We start from the raw sequence: 20,143 nt of genomic DNA on the forward strand, positions 1-20,143 counted from the left end.
GTGCATTGTGTGTGGGTGTGGAAATCAGTTTTCGTAAATAATTTTTAAATTTTTTTAATTATGTCGGTGACACAATCTAAATCACCTAATGATTTGATGAAATACAACCTTTTTATACATTCTCAACCATGTTAATTACTTTCAAGATATAACTACCTGATCTCTATAATATGTTTGACGGAAAAAATCTTAAACTAATCCTAAAAATAATGGATGACCTGATGAGGATATCTGATGGTCGAATTGTTGATATATACACGAAAGGAAGTAGTCACAGAAACTAAAGTGTATTTTATTTATCTCAAAATTTGTGACATGAAGAAAATGACAAAAAGCTATATCACTTAACTAATGTTACATATTCAAAAGCCAAATTTCGTTTTCGATCTTCGTTCGTCTTATACAATAAAATTCATAAAATTCATAATATTTCCGTAGATTACCGCAGTTACGTTTATGTTTGATCGTTTGTAAGGGTGTGTATTATTTTTAGTTAAACTTACTAGTATATTGCCTTATAATTTTGAATTAAAATATGTACATAAATTAATGAAGATTTGTTTTATTGTAAGTTGTAACCCAATAACTTTTAAATACATGAATAAGATACACGAAAGCTATATTGAGTGCTTTTGTTATTATGATCCACATTCAATCAAATATTATTCAATCCCTCAACTGACAAGACCTTATTCTAAACTAATATGAATACAATCGAGATACAGAATTATTTGAAGCAAAATTGATCTCAGTATTCAAAATAATGTTTACGCAGCAATCCGATTGTCGATATATGTCGTAACGCCCTGTTATATTGTCAGCAATGTAGATAGTGAAAATAACCTAGGCTCTCACTGGGTTGCAATACACATTGATGATAAGTATATGTATATACTTCGATTCATATGATCGTCCAACTCAGGGATTCCAGCTGAAGTTTTAACAAAGCAATTTCAGAATGTATATCTACAATACTACAAAAGTAAAAAAAATATTTACCGCAGTATATGTTGCGAGTACTGTTTAATGTATCTAAACTTTAAGTTTAATAAGTTGGAATGATTTTATCATTTTTTTTGAAAATGATACAATCTGCAACTATGTTTAAATATACTTTATTTATATCATCTTTTAAAATAAATAATAAACACAGCACGAAACTGTCGTTTTAATCGTAGTAACGAATGTGAGAGGTAATTTACTAATTACATCTATCACATTCAAAGAATCGACATTGAGTCGCTCACCAATCATTAGGTTAATTACCACTGATTAGTAATGAGTATGGATCTGTTTAATTTAAAAAGCTAACTTTGAAACTATAAGAGATACCGAAAAACGGATCAGCACAATCGCTCGGAAATACATCAAAACCCCCAGTTTGACACCAAACTTTTTTTTTTAGCAAGCATCAAGAACAAGTGAGCCAGAACCCGGGAGGCAGAACCGGCGAACCCCCAATACTGCGAGCCAGAACCGGCGAATCCCTACAACTCCCGTCTATCACCAGGACTCATCTTGCTGCCACTGTTACTTACCTCACGTTTATCACCAGGACTCATCTTGCTGCCACTGTTACTTACCTCCCGTTTATCACCAGAACTCATCTTGCTGCCACTGTTACTTACCTCCCGTTTATCACCAGGACTCATCTTGCTGCCACTGTTACTTACCTCACGTTTATCACCAGGACTCATCTTGCTGCCACTGTTACTTACCTCCCGTTTATCACCAGGACTCATCTTTACAACAAGAATAATGAAACTACAATAAATTAGGAAACCAATGATTTATCTGAATTACATAGTAGTCATAATTGTACATTAGATTAGATTGTAGACATACATAACTTACAATAAAGACATAATATCATCATTACATTCATAACGTTAATTCTATAAAGTTTCATGAATGCACATTGGAAACATCTCACAAGCTATCCTTTGTCTTCTATTAATTGTTTTAAGCTAAGAAGACAAAATATTTAAATTAGACATATTTATACAAATTGAGCAAAAATACTTATTAGTGCTTAAAGAATTTTACAAATTCATGTTTATTTCTTATTAAGGTAGGTATTTGTGTACAACAAGTATAAACAGAAACAAGATGTGTTAATAACAAGTACATACTTCATAATTTTATTAATTATCATCACATAAACGACTTACACTTAAAAACATTCTGTAGTTATTACATTACATAGGGCGCACTATAGGCGCACAGGACCTCGTCAGTTACATAAACTCTATTTCTATTGTCAATTGTTTTTATAATGTGGCTCCATTTTAAAAATTGAGTGTCTACATTAACATGGATTTAACTCGGGAAAATTTTCGTAGTATGATTTTCTACAATTTTAAGTGTAATTTGACATTTCAGCACTCTGCAGCGAGTCTCTACTCACTCGACTTAAATCTGCTTTTGGCGATGAAGCACCATGCCAGACGACTATTTATGGCTGGTTTGCGGAATTCAAGCGCGGTCGTGTCAATCTCAGTGACGAATCACGCGATGATCGTATTTGATCGAAGCTCAAAAAACCGACCGTGTCGCTTGGTGCAATGCCATACTTACCAGATTCAACGAAGGGGCGTCAGTCAAATTTGGCGTGGGACATAGTAACAGGTGACGAAGCATGCATTTATTGCTTCGATTCCAAAACGAAGCAGCAATCGAGCCTATAGTTCTTTCAAGGTGAGCCTAAACCAACCAGAGCGCGCGTGAAAATTGCATCTAAGCGGATGATTGCTTCTTTTTTTAATAATACTCGACATGTGGCTACTGTTGCTTTAGACATTTGAAAATCGTCGTACCGTGAATAGTGACTGGTACACGATCATATGTTTGCCGGAAGTTATTGACAAACTGCGCAAAAATAACCGTAATCGCTGTATTATCTTGCACCACGACAATGCTAGTTCTCACATAGCTAGACAGACAAACGAATTTTTGAAGATAAAAAACGTAGAACTTATGAGCCATCCTGCATACAGTCCCGACCTGGCACCTTGTGACTTTTTGTTCCCAAAAATTATTAAGAACGCGGTGATCGATTTTCATCACCGGAAGAAGCTGTCGAAGAGTAGGAAAAACACGTTTTGGAGGTCACCACGGAGGAGTGGCACAATGGAGAAATGGAAACGTGGCACAAAACAAGAACATTTTGAGAAACAATAAATTTATTTTTGACTTTTAATAGTATTTTTTTCTTATCGTTTCGGATACTTTTAGCACGCCCCACGTAGAAAACATCATATCTAGGGGAAACATCACAAGGCACCGGTCGTATCCGTTCCACTCGCACTTGTTATCACGCACAAGCACGTGAGCAGGACAACAAAGTACCACAAGGCCTCTCTGTGTCCGACGTCACTCGAGTTCCGACTGAGCGTGGCCGCCATCTTGTCGCCTGTAACAATGCAGGTTCATCAGTAATATTAGGTATGAACAGAACTTTTACTCTTCATAAAATATTGGAATTTTTGTCAAGTGTTCGTATATGTATTTATTCATTATTTTATTAGATTAGTAAACAAAACTCAAAGATTATCACACTCTTGAATATGAAATATTATCACAGTTTTAAATATAAGGCATTACATCCATTGCTAAATGTTTATCCTATCCGAGCACCGCAGCACCGTCCGCGTCCGGGACCTCTGAAATATAATCTGTCATGTCGTGTGAACATACCAACGAATATTAATTTTCTAATTAAACTTAACGGACAAGCGATCCTACAATTATTATAAATCTTCAATGATGTACTCTGATAGCCGGGGCTGGACGGATAAATAAATAGTAATAAAATATAATGACGCCAGATTTTTATCGGAGTTACTATATTATAACTATGATAAGCTGAGCCATTCCAGGAACCTTGCAATTGATAGTATTATCTATGTTATTTAATCTATAATTTAACACAATGGCTATCTTGGATTCGAAATGATCATCTACTTTGATTTTTATTTTTTATTTATTGTTCACAAAATAATGTATTAAACACAAAACAGATCAGAAATCCGGTTAGGTGTCGGCCCCACTTCGCGTGGTCTAGCGGTCACAGTTCTGTGTTCCACGGTAACACTGCGAGCGGCCTAGCGGTCACAGTTCTGAGTTTCGCGGTCACACTGCGATTTTTTGACGATTTTTATAGTCCTCATCGCTCAAATCATAAAGGAATCTCTCACTAACTCGATAAAATGTTCTATTTCATTGGACATTGTGCTTGAAAATGATTTTGACGATAACTTACTGTTGCCAACAGCTTAACTTACTGTTGCCGTACTATCCTGTACTAATCAGTTTCGAGTATTATCCTGAAGATTCTAATTAACGATCCTGCTATCAAGAGAGCTAAGTTGAGGAGTACACCGAACACACTGGCCAGCGCGGAAAATTTATCCATCTAGTTACAACTTTTTTACTAAAAAATACCCACGTTATATTTATTTACTATTAACTAATAAGTTTATAGCCTGTAACTAACAAAATATGGGCCACTGTTGCATAATAATAAAGAAATTAATTATTTAAACAGAACGAAGTCTGTCCAGGCCGCGAGTTTAATATAAATGCGAATGTAGGTTTGTTTTTAAAAGACCACGGCTAAACTACTCAACCCATGAACATGCCGTCAGTGATACAGAAAAGTATTTGGGATATTTTATCAACAAATTGATTTCCCAGGGGATGCGATACGGATAAGGAAGCTAGTGTTGATTACTTTGGGATACTTCGGCTTCAGTATTCCCGAACCGATGCCCGTTTTATTTGAAAAGGAGGACAAACGATCGTTCAGGTCACTTGGTGATAAGTGATCACCGCCGCCCATATTCTGTTGGAACACCAGAGTAATTCCCGTGATAGATGCGGTGGAAGACACACAATGAAGCGAAGTTGAAAATGCTCTGCGACTTGGGGACCTTCCAAGCTTAGAGCACCTTAAAGACAACATATCTCTTAGCGGTTGCTTCAACAATTCTTAAGAAGCGAGACTCTTCCCCGTTTATAATAAGCCCTGTCTTATATAAAACTCGTGTTAGTATCGAATCCAAATCTTACATCCCTGTTCTTAATTCTTACATATTACAATTATGCCTGTTTCGTCAGAGATTAAGAGATATTTAAAAAGTACAGTCTGGTTAAAATATGAAATATTTTTGCTGCAGACCTGAAATAATTTCTTCCCCCAGCATCAACCTTGTAACAAGCTGTAGTTGTTTCCTCTCTTATGGTATCCTTGACCTGGCTCCTTATTTTTCTAAGTACGTATCGTATGTCCAATCTGCGGTGCTATTCTCGTTATTTCAAAATCGTTGACGTTTAGTTTCTGTTGTATCCACGTTTTGCTCTAGATTCGTGTTCTCCTATCATTTCCCTAGGACGTCAACTTTTTAATTGTAGTACATATTTTTAATTCAATATTAAAAGAAGCTAATTGACCAAAGTGTTCTGATCTCAGCTTGGTTATTATTGACTGAGAAATGGGCTCATAATTGGTAAATATATTACCAATACAGCTTTTGGAGGTGTCGGATACTCTAGTAGGCTCTAAGAAAATATTGGATAAATCATATGATTTGAACAAAGATCTGAATCTAATACTGGTGGCGGATTTTTCTAATAAATTAATATTAAAGTCACGGTACACACCCCGTATGGTATATACGTATGCCATACGGAGATACAAGAAAAATAGCGGAGAGAAAACTATTATACCTAGAGAAAAGACTTGAAAAAGATATTACTTTTAGAACTGAATATGAGAGAGTAATGAATTTAATTTTAATTTATGATTAAACCACATGGAATTAGTTCCACTTGATGACTTAGATAACGCACGAGCTACCAAGTTTCCCCACCACGCGGTGGTTAGAAATGATAAAGAAACGACGCGAGTACGCTGATAAATGCCTCTTCTAAAGGCCTCGCTCAATGATGAGTCGGCAACTGGACTTAACATTCAGCAGGATTTTAGACAGTGGGAGGCTCCTTTGCCATGATGCTTTGCTGATGCCAGCTAGATTATGGGTACCACAACGGTGCCTATTTCTGCCTTGAAGCAGTAATGTGAAAACATGATTGTGTATCGGTCTGAAGGGCGCCGTAGCTAGTGATTTTACTAGGCAAATAAGACTTAACATCTTATGTCTCAAGGTGGCGCAATTGTAGTGCCTCTCAGGATTTTGGGCATTGCACTGTAATGGGCAGGGCGTCTCAATTACCATCAACTAAATGTGCCGCTCATCTTGTCCCTTATTTTCATTTAAAAAAATAAAAAGGGATCTCAGACACATTTTAATGCGCTGGCGTACACATCCAATCTATATAATAGCACACATACTGAGGGTACTAATTTCCAATGTATTTTATGGAGATCACACACTGATATGCCAATACATCATAGTGAATCATAATGACCAGTGCCGCGTGATAACAAAGTGTCAATCGCAGTCGCACTCGATAGTAACGCGTTCGTGGGTGAGTGAATAAGATATACGTAGTGCTTACTTTAACTCTTCATTGATAAGGTGTGCACGCTATTGTGTGTGTTCCGTGTATCTATTACCTACACTGAGTTGGGTTTTTTACGTATTGCGTTCTCAAACGGTCGGAGTAGTTTTCTTATTTGGTTACAATGGAACGTACACCGCCATCCAGATACGGGTCGGACCCTGACATTGCTCGCCACAACATGGATAAGCGTACTAAGCGTGGCCTACGGCAGTTCTAGTTCTGACTCGAAAGTGTAAAGAAGAAGAAGAAGTAGTGAAAAGTGGAAGTGTTCCAAGAGGAAGAAGATAGAAGAGGCTTAGTGTTCGGTGCGGTGTGACGCGTTGAAGGTACCGCCGCCCACAAGAGTAACAGCGGCAGACCGGCGAAGTGCAAGTTCAGAAAAAGTGAACGCAAATTAAGACTCGTTCCTATAAGCGAAGTATTATTTCCAATCCCTGACCCACTCCCGTGTCAATATTATAATATTCACCAAGTAACAAGGAACTCAAACACAACAAAATTTATTTATCACTATACTGCTACCACAATTATTATACTTTACACAAAATATTACATAATACAATATTTAACATTATTATGCGTTTACTGTCGATTATGTCTGATAGATAATGTAATGATCATGCTAAAGCTGTATAGCACTCTGTTCATACGATATAATAACGCATTATGTTTTTGTTTTATTATTACACTTTTTTTTGATTTATTATTACACTTACTTACTATAAATTTTGATAGCTATATTAATTCAATGGCGTCTAACACTAGTAATTTTTATTTGTATTTATCGTTGCATCTTTTTTACACAATTTGTAATTTTTAATTAAATAATGACTCATATATCGTTACATATTTTTTACCATAATATTAGGGGCCTACGTACTTGAGAATTTTACAGGGAATTAAATAAACATAATTTTGACTTAGTGTTAATCACAGAGACATGGTTACACGACGGGATTTTAGATAGTGAATTCTGCGATCCTAGATATGACGTGTTTCGAATAGACAGAGATTTAACTCTTACGAATACATCCAGAGGGGGTGGAGTTATGATACTTGTACGCAGTGAGCTAGGGGCATTTCTTTTGACTAACAACAATGCAGTGCAACCAACCGAAATGATATGGGTTACTATTCCTGCTAGTTCATTCAATACTTCAGTTGGTGCGAACTTACATATCGCAATAATATATGCGCCACCTAATAATAACTTACCTCATACTTTAGAAAATGTTACTTCCAGTATCACATATGTCATGAGTTCACATAAAAATGATAATTTTTTGATTGTAGGTGATTTCAACTTGCCGTATATTAATTGGGATAACTGTCTAGGGCCAATTTTCACTAAGAAGGGTTCTGTAGAAATTCAAAATGCAGGGCAATTACTACTAGATGAATTTAATTTATTAGGTTTAGAACAAGGAAACTTTATTAAAAATTTATATAATAATAATTTAGATCTTGTATTTAGTAACTTTTCTGCCTCCACCACTCGTTCGTTGATCTCATTAGTCAGTGAGGATTCAGCTCATCCATGTATAATATTGATTGATGCTTCAAATATATCACTTAATTTCATGGAAGAAAATTCAATAGAGAAGTATAATTTTAAAAAATGTAGTTATGATAAAATTATATATATACATAAAATAAATAAGAACAATCACTATCCCATTTGGTACAATAATACACTCAATAAAATTATCAGGGAAAAATCTAAAATGCATGCTAAATGGAAAAGATTTAACAATCCACTAGATATAGAGAGACCTGTAATTGGCTATTATATGTACACTAATTTTTAAGACTAATTTGTAATATTTATGCTGTTGGTCTTTTCAATAAATAAATAAAAATAAATAAATAAATAAATCATTCAGATTACTGACACTTACTTTTGGAACTGCTTGTGCTCCATACCTTAGCAATCAGAAGTGTACAGAGACTCGCTGATTAAAATAAGACAAAGTATCCAATTGCAGCAAAAATAACAAAAAACTTACACTACCTTCGCTGGAATTATAAAGCGCAGCTTAAGGATCCAAATTACGATCTGAAACGGCTCACGTAATGAATATTCTTAAAGAACAACTTTTCGTATGTACAGATTCTACAATGGTACCGGCGAGACTGAAAGGAGGTGCACCTCAATGGATTACATTTGTAAGTAATAGAGTATCGGATATATTAACAATTTTAGACTTCTAGGAATGGGGTCATATAACGATAGAAATGAATCAAAAAATTTGAGAGGACTAAGTTTTCCAATTTTAACCGAATGTTGAGAGAGATTTCAAATTGCAAAAGAATTTTATATTAGCTCAAAACTAAAGAAGAACGCATTAAGCTCGCAAGACTACTACGCTCAAAAGATAAACTACCAAGTGGTATTAAAATGTATTTGGATAATTCTCCTAGCCAGCAGAAACTATTGAATAACCTGCGAGACGAACTAAATCACCGCATTGTAGAGCGTGAGAATAACGTTACTATTAAATATGTTAAAGGGATACCGAAAATCATCTCCACTGAACCAAAAAACTAGTACAGACACCCTACTCATGCATTAAGAAGACCATTAATATTATGCAACTATTCTGAAGTGAACAACACTAAATCCTGCCTAAACTTTCTATATCTTAACGCAAGGAGTATTTGTAACAAATTCGTTGAACTATCCTGCATAATAAGATCAATCCCTAAAACTACTCATGTAATACAACTGGCTGAATCGTGGATTAAAACAGAAGAACAAGCCAATAAGTTTCAACTTCCTAACTATACAAACTATTTTAACCTACGGTCAGACAAAACGTTAGGTGGAGTCTCAGCTTATATACATAATGCCCTAAAACATACCCTAACTGAAACACGATAAGGTAGGAGGAAACAACTACCTCTGGGTAAAATTAGAAAAGTGTGCACAAAACGTTGGAATAATTTACAATCCAGGTGACACAAACTTTCATGAATTCATGGACATTTTGGAATCACACTTCCATCAATACAGCAGGTCATTAATCTTGGGAGATTTTAATATTGATCTCTTAGAGAAAAGCAAGAAAAAGCAGAACTATATAAATTTACTAAAATACAGCAGGTTATAAACCTTTGAACAAAGTAAATCAGGAACATTATACCTACATAATATGTGGAATTTCAACAAAGAAATCAATATTGGACCATGTTGGCACAAATTGATACCTACAACCTTGCCCTGATAGACTCGTCTTTTTCAGACCATAGGCAAAATCACCTTATTTAAAAAAAGTTTAACCCACCCCGTAAAAATCGAGTTAAATATGATGCTATAGCATCATATTTTTTTTTTAATTATAAATTATGAAAAGCTTTACCAAGAGATGGTTAATTTCAAAAGTGAAAACATTGAAAATTTTTACAAAATGCAATCTAAACTAAAGCCATTGATTGAAAAAAGTAAAGATACGAAAATTAAAATATTAAATCAACCTAAAGCAGACTGGATTAACAAAAAAATTCTTAGTGCGATTAATCAGCGAAATAATTGTTGGTCAAAACTTCAGGAAGATCCAAATAATAAATTATTGCAGAGTAATTCTAAAATGGAAAGGGACAAAACAGCTAGACTAATTAAGAAAACAAAAGATGCCTACTACTTCAATAAATTCATTTACCATATCAAAGACCCAAGAAAAACATGGAACCTTATTGATTGCCTTTCCAACAATAAACTTAAATCAAGTTGTGCTCCTTCCAAACTAGTAATTAATTCAAGGGAAATCTCTGACGTTCATGAAATTTGCAACGGGGCGCCCATATTGACTATGTTAGAAAGAAGCTCTCTTGTCTGCTGGGTGGGAACCCAGTGGTGGCATAGTTCGTTCGATACCCCGCAAAGTTCGAATGCTTATCTATAATTCATTAGTTAAATCACACCTTACATATCTCATTGAAATATGGGGCAGTGCAAAAACAAAGTTAGCTGAATTGCAAACAATACAAAATAGACTCATAAAAATGCTATTTCATTACGCTTATTTAACACCTACTTCTAAAATATACAAACAAACCAACCTCGTGAATATAAAATTTTACACCTACCATACATGTATACTGATACAAAAATTCTACATAATTCCATCCATAGATCAATCTTACTTAATCTTAATCACTCAACCTAAACATGACGTGTCTAAACGCAGCACGAGACGGGCCAGCTACTTGATACTACCTAAGACAAGAACAAATTACGGCAAGCGTATGTTTATTTACGAGGGCGCACAACTTTTTAATACTCTATCTTCATCTCTCAAAAAGATTAAGTCCTTAAAAACTATTTAAACATGAGTTATCAGACTACATTATTTAAATAAAAAATTTTTTTATAAAAAAAACATGTCTGTCTAGTTTGTTATGTGACAGTGACCTGTAAAAGTGTGTAATTATAAATTTTTTAAAGAAGAATAAATACTAAGTACATAGATATGTATGAACTGAAAATGTAAAGAACGGCGAATAAATTATAACATCATTTTATGTTCTCATGTAAGTGACAATATTATGTTTTTAATGAGAAATATATATCTTTAAACCTAAGTAATATAAATACATTACTATTCTAGAAATGAACGAGGTATTGCAGATGTGTGTCAAACGAGTACATAAGTTACATTTTGGTGAAAGCATTTGAAAAACAGGGTATAAAGAAAGTAAAGTAAAAAGCAGTAAATTTCACAAACTTTGGATACACACTTCACGAGTTTGGATCAAAACGGCATACTAAGGTGGTCGGATTGAGCAAACTCTTTTGTGTAATGATGAATGTTATTCAACCATTAAGTATATCGTGTAAGAGTCTTCTTACTCAGCTGTTAATAATGGATGCGTGTTACAAAACCTTTCACGGTAGACCTCAAATAATTCTAAACTTTATTCGCTCAAAATATTGGATTATACGTGGTAGACAGAAGTCAAAAAGTATTACAGGACATGCATAACATGTTGGAGATATTCAAACAACAATAGCCCTATAAACACTTCTTTAAAAAAAGGAATAATCCTAGATTAATGGAAATCGCTTAAACCTTACAATGAGATTCTAGTTATGAAACAAATCAAGAATAGGAAATTCCCACTAATTCAAGTACTAAGGAGTTCGTACAAGAATCGGAGTCATAATATATGTTTAGAAGAAACTTATTAGATGAAAGCAGTATAGTAAAGTGAGGGGTGTGTCCCTACTCCAACTACAAGTACACATGGAGGAACCTTAAAAATCTTAAGGTGAAGAAGAAATAAATCCTGTATCAGTTAGTGACACGGACTCCAAACCTGAAAGTTCAACAGAGAATTCAGACAAAATGTGAATTATGATACTTGGTGGACAACAATGCGTAAATTAAGCAAGATCCCTTATTGTTACAAAATTATAATGGAACTTGGATTTTTCTGAAGGCTCATTGAAAATCTACTTAAAATCTCGATAGATTTATTTTTTGAAAAATAGGCTTTTTATATGAATTGTTTTACTCGTATATTATCATAAAACTATGATGGCTATAAACACAAAACTTATTTTATTCGATAGTTTATTAGTATTTATAAATATTCCACGTGGGTTTTATCTATTCACTTTGTGAATTAATTTAAATTAATTTTTTTCGTAATAAACCAAACGCAACGCCTTGGTTGCATGCTCGCTCATGCCAGCAGTACGCCCGTGACAACTGTCAAGGAAGGTACTGTGTTCGTGTCTCTCGGGCTCATATTACGTAAGATTTTAGCAAACAAGTACAAATCGGAAATCATAGTAAAAAAATTATGATGATGCGACAGCGTATTTGTTAAAATATATAGGTAATAAAGGCGGAAAGTACTTAAATAAAATGTACGTTATATTATTTTTAATATTATGCCACGCGGGATTTTTGTATGTATGTACTTTAGGGAAGTTAGATAAATCCAAGATGGCCACCGCACAAAATTATGATTTAATCAATATGGGTATCGTATCTGAGGTTCTTGAGGGTGAAGAGAACGAATTTGGGATCATTTTTGAAATCCAAGATGGCTGCCACGCAAAATAATGATTACAACATTATGGGTATCGTATCTTGGATTTAAAAAAAAATCAGCACGATACAAGACTAGTAGGGAAGATGTTCTACTTACTAGCGGCCGCGCTAGATATACTCTCCCTCAATCGGTGTCAATCGCTCTCTCCTTTGAACAAAAACCTCCTCCTCTTCTTGAACAAAAACGTCTCAAATCTACGTGACGCTCTATTCCGTTTCATTCGTAAAAAATTTACCCTCATGCGCCTAAAGAAGTTTCACATCAAAATGCATTATAATATCATAGCATTTCGTACTCTTGCGCAATTATAAGTTTTATAAAATATTATGCGGACCCGCATCGCTCCGCTCGTGTCCCAGCCATGCCCGCGTCGAACGTATATCTAACGCTATAGATATATTCGTTCGAGCGCTTTTTGCCTAAAGTGTTGGGAAAACCTCGCCTTAAAACATTACAATAACTGTTGCTTTATTGCATAATGAACACATTAATGAAAAAAAAACTGAATAATTTATTGGAAGTGACTTGTAAAAATTATAAGAATTCTATATTCTTGACTTAAGCAAATTTGTACCTGGAGGTCTACTCTAATTCAACGAAAAACAAAGTTTCGATTGAAGTTTCGGATGTTTTCTACTATGGTTCCATTCGTTTCGAAGTTTCGTCGCGAACGTCATTGCTTGACATTTCGAATTATAAACCTACTCTAATTCATTTACATTCCGAACGAAAATGAAGATGACAGCTTTTTGTTCGGAATTTAACGTCAATTTGACGAAACCAAAGATGTTTTTCAAGTATGATTTTCGTTTGTGTGTATTTGGTTGCAAATTTGCTTGAAATGGTTTCAAGAATGCTATTAATCGAGGCTGCTCTACGTGAAGAACATCAAGAAGCAATCAATTTAATATTAGTGAAATTCCCTACTTAAGAGTTTGTAGGAAATTAAAGAAGATAAGTGGAAGTGATACTTACAGCAATTTTAAAATTTAAAAAAAAAAAAGACTTCAAAACCATATATTATATGCACTAAAAAGTATAAAATAATTGCGTATTTTTTTACAATCTTATTAATTAATTTAATTCTAGTTACGATTATTGTCATTTTTGGAGTCGGTGTTTTTTTTTATTTTATGATTTTTAGTGAATTTGAAGTACACTTACTAACAATTTGGCTAAATATGTGTAAATATACTAAATTTTTCAATGGAGCAATGAACGTAAGCGCTTCGTAATTTGATTACAGACAGTAAGAAATTCTGCCACAGATTGCACCCTTACTGTAAGTCTTTAAGGAGTCTTTCCCATTGATCATCATATTCGACTACGACAATTACTTGGCCATAAATATGTTATGGTACATGACTAAAATAACCGGTTACCATAAAAAAGATTCGGCCGAGTATCGTTTATTAGCTCCTAAGGATTGAAGAGTTCCGTTACTTTGTAATGGATTCCGTAATCAGAACCTAACCTAACTCTCACCAGTTTGAAGTATATCCTTTCCAATAAAAAAAGAATCATCGAAATCAGTTGGCGCGATATTGAGTTATTCGTAAATTTATCATCCACTTTGCTATACGTATGAATACCATATTTAGACTTTTATGGTTTTCTCATGGATGCCATTGTCAGATCTGGACCAAATTATAATGGGACCACAAGGAAAGCACCAGCTTTCAAATAAAAAAAGAATTATCAAATTCGGTTCACCCAGTCGAAAGTTGGAGGTAACAAACAAAAAAAAACACATACCGACGAATTCAGAACCTCCTCATTTTTTGAAGTCGGTTAAAAATTAATGTTACATAAGTTATGTATCAGGGGTGGTATTAATATTTCCGCGTTCACAGAGGATGAACTCCAATGTGAAAGAAGAAGGCAGTTTCCCTTTTAATCAGCTTCATCTTCACGTCAAGCTCTACAGGCAGGTCGAAGGCCATGAACTGCATTAGTACAACTGTTAGAAAGGATAAAGGTAGAACTTTATCTTACTTATTCCTTTCTAACAGAGTGGTACTCCTATCTTTAGTGATATTTTAAAATAAGTTGCATTTTTGTTATTAATAAAGAACTAAATTTATTTTAAATTTTATTATAAAAGGAAAACTAACTTACTGCTAATGCAGAGTAGGTACTCTACTTTACTTGTTAGCTGTAAGTAAGTTTTCCTGTTATAATAAAAAAAAAAAAATTGTTCTTTCATTAATAACAAAAATGAAATTTATTTGAAAGATAGGAATACCACTACCTACTGTTAGGAAGGAATAAATAAGATAAAGTTCTAGCTTTATCCTTTCTAACAGTTGTACCAATACAGTTCATGACCTTCGACCTGCCTGTAGAGCATGACGTAAAGACGCAGCTGATTAAGAGGGAACCCGCCTGTTTCATTCACATTGGAATTCATCCTCGTTGAACTCGGGAATATTAATACCACACTTGATACATAAGTTATGTAAAACATAGGATGTTATAATTTATTTTATTCTGTAATTTCCTGCAAAGGAAATTACAGAATTTGTACAGAAACAAAATTTGTACTCTAGAGTTTGTACTCTAAGTCGGGAATTTCAATAATATTAAATTGATTGCATAAGCGGCGTTGGTTTCTTCAATGTTCTTAATGTTTTTCACGTAGAGCAAGCCAATTTGCAACAAAATACACACAAACGAAAATCAAAAAATCTTTGGTATCGTCAAATTGACGTTAAAATTCCGAACAAATAGCCGTCATCTCCATATTTTCGTTCGGAACGTAAATGATTTAGAGTATGTTTAGAAATTCGAAATGTCAAGCAATGACGTTCGGGACGAAACTTCGAAACAAATGAATTAGAGTAGACCTACTGAAGTACTAATTTGACATGTTTACATTGCGTCTGTAATACAGATATTTTTGGTTGCCATTAGTTACTACCCAACGTTGGCATGAAATAGAACTATTAAAATTAGTTGGATTAAAATAATGTTCATTCCAATCGTTCACCATTCGTTCACGAATATTGTCTACTGTCCCGTACTTCGTCGATGTGTCTGAAAGCAAAATAGAGTAGGGTCACTCCCGAAGCTTCGTTTAAATTTCGTTCGTTTACGAAGTTTCGTTTTGGAGAAAGAGAGTAGACCCCCTGGCAAGAAATACTTCATTAATGATTTTTGTTATAGAATAAATAAGCTTATCGACTCAATGTATTATAGGCAAATATATTAGTACCCGGTAGTAAAATTATCATGTCACGTGGTGCCAAGGGCAGTCAACATTAAGCTCAAATACCGCAGTCTGTCAATACTATCGCCAATAGTAAAATAACGAATGGTACTAAACCATATTATTTCAAACCAAAAAGTAAAGAACTTAAAAATTACCTAAAAAGCGATTCATTTTTTCGAGTCCTTTGATCTTAATATAATGCATCAGAATATAGCAACCGTTTTAAGTAAATAGGTAAAGCTGTTGTAAAAGTGTTTTATGTAAACATAGCTCTAACTGAACATTCGTAAATGCAGACAATAGATCTAATATAAAGTTTAATGGATATACAATGGACCATTGTACATATCTGCTTGTAGACCTAAGCAAAAGCGTGGTGGTGTCTGCATTCTAGTGAAAGACTACATTGAGGCCGTAAAATTTGATGTCATGGATGAGATATGTGCAGAATATTCTTTCAGATGTTGTGGTTTGAGAATACCAAAGCACAAATTAATTGTGATATGTCTATACAGGACGATTTCGAATGTTGCTGAATTTTTAAATAAGCTTGATTTACTTTTACACGAATTAAGATCTTGGGAGACCAGTGATATTGTGAATGTTGGTGATTTTAATATCGACACTCTAGAAAATACTAGAACGAAACTAGAGTTTACTCATTTATTGCGAAATTATTTTAATAGTCATATTAATGCCGGGTAGGTTACCCGGCAAAAATCCGGTATTGACCTCTTTCTTAGTAATATAGAAAATGCCACAGGGGAGGTTCGTCAGTTAGGCCTGTCAGATCACGAAACAGCACAATTCTTATTACTACCGACAAAAATAAATAATTCAAAACCGTCGTTAAGACTTATTTTCAGAAGAGATTTATGTAATCAAAACATAAACGAATTTAAGGACTGTAAAAAAGTCTTGGAAACCTGGATAGACGTGTATGATGCTCATAAATTGACAAATCTTTTGATGAATTTTACGATACATTAATCATTTATTATAAATTGTGTTTTCCTCTTCTTACATATAAATTTAATATTTCAAATTCAAATTTAACACGATGAGTGCGAAATGAGGCTTGAAACACCTCGTTAGTGTCTCGTTATTATAGCGGTAAGGAAATACTTAAACTTCTCTGACGTGCGAGAGGCGTAACTTCTGTGTAGTATAGTCGAGGAAAGAGATAACTATATATCTGCGATGTGCTATTGATGCTGAGTTTTTGGGTATACCTACCTTAATACCGGATTTTTTAGGCCTCGTACCGCACTCAATAAATAAAAGTTTAATACAGTGCGTTACGAGGTTGCGAACACCTCGCACCCCGCACACCTCGTACCGCACCCTACGCTAGCTTCAAGCGGTTAGTGTTGTGTAAAGCTGCGCCCGCGACGATATAATAAGATGTCGAAACGTTGCCGAAGAAAGTCAATCAATAATATTATTGGTGATGAAGAGGAGTTGGGTGTTAAATCTAATTCAAAATTACCGATATTTGAAAAACTGGTAAGTCTCCAATCAATATTTACAAATTATACTCAGTTTAAGTGAAATAATTATGTAGGAATAAAATAAATAAATTCCAGCTATGTATATTTAAAATATGGTGTATAAATACAATACATAATATTATAATAGTAATGTGTTGTATGTATGTATAGTTAGGGATTATGAACTATTTTAATAAAAAGCATCCATAAGTACAATTTAATAAAATCGATACTTTTTTCCCATCACTAAACAATATGAAAAACTGCCCTTTTCCAGTGCGGTATGGGGTATATAAGACTCCACATTCTATTTTATCTATAGAATCTAAACTAAATAATTCAGAACGAGGTTTCAAACGTCTCCTAACGCAGTAATGGAAAGTACAGATAAATCAGTGACGCTGGGAACGTGTTAACACGTTCCCAGCGTCACTAATTCACACGAGACGTTTGAAACCTCGTTCTGAACCAGAGGTTGTAGCGGCACGAGGCTTAATAACCCCACCGCCCACAGGAGACAAAAATCCTTTTTTTGGCGCCTAAGGCGATATTGGCGAATAATATAAGGCGAATTGTACGATTTTTGTCGCGATTATTATTATCAATGAGTTGATTATTTAGATACAGATTATTTAGTTTAGAATTTCATAGGCGGCATCTTGGATTTCGATTTTAACCCGATATTCGTTATTGTTGACCCCGAAAACCATGAAAATGACACCCATGAAGAGAAGTTGGTAAATTTCATAGGCGCCATCTTGGATTTCGATTTTGACTCGATATTCGTTATTGTTGACCCCGAAATCCATGAAAATGACACCCATGAAGAAACAATAAAGAAACATAATTTTTAGGAAATCGGACTGCGTACAAAATATGTAAAGTATCAAAGACAGTATTGTAAAGCTTATAAAAATATTCATGTTCGTACAGCGATCTCTTCGATCACGAGCTGCTGCTTACAACCGACACAGTCTACCCACGACGGCGGCCGAGCGCGGACTGCTCGTTCTCGTTAGAGTAAAAGTGTTCTGTGGCGGACTGGCGTCGTTTCGATAGATTTTTCTGTGCAATGCGTACGGAGTGACAAAATAAAATAATAATAATAACTTAATAACACACATTAAAGCTCATGTTTATCAGAAAAATATATGAATTTTATACGATTCATTTTTAATTTTTTTTCTGAGATTATTTAAAACATATTCAATAATTTATTTCCCGTGTTTTTGAAAATGTTATATCTACATCCCTTACGTATTTTTTAAGAGACAAAATTTAAAAAAATCATCCTGAATGAAGCCCCATTTCGTCAATTTTGTGTGAAGAGGTAACGGATATCGTTTTTACGACATAAAATATCAAAATTTCAATGCAAAAATTTCCCGCAAATCTATATATATATAAAAGAAAGTGGTGTTAGTTACACCATTTATAACTCAAGAACGGCTAGACCATTTTTTCTGTTGTTTGATTTTTTGGGATACTTTTAGTCCGGAATAGGATAATAAGTAATAAAATATTGAAAAAATCACATTAAAATATTATTATAAAAACATTTATTTTCTCATACATTTTGTATGGATTGACATTTTGACATTTTTGTGTCACCGAATCACGACATTTTCTAGCAAACACTCAAAATGTTTGTTTCCAAATGTCTTCATTTAGAAAAGACATTGTCTAAGAAGGACGATTTAATCCGATATTCAGGGTATTAATTTATTTATATTCTTACACACAATACAGTAGAAGAATAACATACCTACTATACTTATTGCTATGTATTATGTATGCTAATTCTAAAAATAAGTGTTTACAAATCAGTAATACGGACTTTGCTTTTGATTTTGTAGATTCGCCATCGAATTGGATCATTGCAATCTCTCCAAGATGCACACCATAAATTTTAACAATTATATTTCATGGGCACCATGGAGGAATAACGACATGAAGAGATCAATGCAGCAATGATAATAGCAATTCTTCATGACCTGCAGCAACTACTTCATGAACATTTTGCATGTCGAGTTAGCCCGCAAATCTTTAATTTCCGATCCGTCTTGCATTCGCCATGACCATTAACAAATCTCAAGGCCAATTCTTGATAGTTTGTGGTCTGAATCTAGAAAATCCATTTCCCATGGTCGATCTATATATATGTATAAGAGATTTCCACGTACATGGTCACTCATCACGATCTGATCTCTGGTACCATACGGCGTAGAGACTTGAAATTTGGTAGGAATATTCCCTTCGTCGAGTGGAGGTCAGCTAAGAACGGATTTTACGAAATTCCATCGGCGAGAGTTTTGTTTTAACAGAACAACGTCTGTCGGGTCCGCGAATGAAGGTGAATAGGGAGCTACCGACAAGGGGATACTGACTTCCTTGCGAGACGTAGACCGCGATGGACGCTGGCGCGGCGTTAGCGGCGCGGCACGTGTAGTTGCCGGAGTGAGCGGCCGTGGCGGCGCGGATATGCAGCGAGGACTGCGTGCGCGCGCCCGGCGACGTCGCCACGCGGACGCCACTCGCCGCGTCGTAGTTGACCATGCGCGCGTTGTGGAACCAGAACACGAACTGCGGCGGCTCCGGGCTCTGAAACAGACGTCGGCCATCATCAGCACGTCGCGTTGACACACTCCACCCCGACACGGAAGTAGACGGGACGTCACCTTCTCTACGATGCAGACCAGGTTGATGCTGGAACCGGCATCCACGTGGTACTCGTCCGCGCCCAGGATGAAAGCTTCCGGCACCGCGACGTGCAGGTGCACCAGCCGGGATAGCGTGCCCGACCCGGTTGACACCTGCTTACAGACAGAGATATCAGTACAATCAGATACCGCAGGCT

The 20,143-nt window shown here is 35.0% G+C and overlaps 1 protein-coding gene across 1 annotated transcript in view; it reads right to left on the reverse strand.

Annotated features, from left to right (window-relative positions):
* Positions 1 to 1,772: 1,772 nt before the first annotated feature.
* LOC126978042 (igLON family member 5-like) overlaps positions 1,773 to 20,143 on the reverse strand; it is a 37,472-nt gene continuing 19,101 nt past the window's right edge. The window contains exons 6-8 of the mRNA XM_050826768.1: positions 19,965 to 20,099; positions 19,674 to 19,887; positions 1,773 to 3,412 (exon numbers count right to left, since the gene is read on the reverse strand). Of these exons, the coding sequence (XP_050682725.1) occupies positions 3,273 to 3,412; positions 19,674 to 19,887; positions 19,965 to 20,099 (489 nt within the window). The 3' untranslated portion in view covers positions 1,773 to 3,272. The remainder of the gene's footprint in view (positions 3,413 to 19,673; positions 19,888 to 19,964; positions 20,100 to 20,143) is intronic.

Source organism: Leptidea sinapis, chromosome 46 (genome assembly GCF_905404315.1).
Source record: "Leptidea sinapis chromosome 46, ilLepSina1.1, whole genome shotgun sequence".
Lineage (NCBI taxonomy): Eukaryota > Metazoa > Arthropoda > Insecta > Lepidoptera > Pieridae > Leptidea > Leptidea sinapis.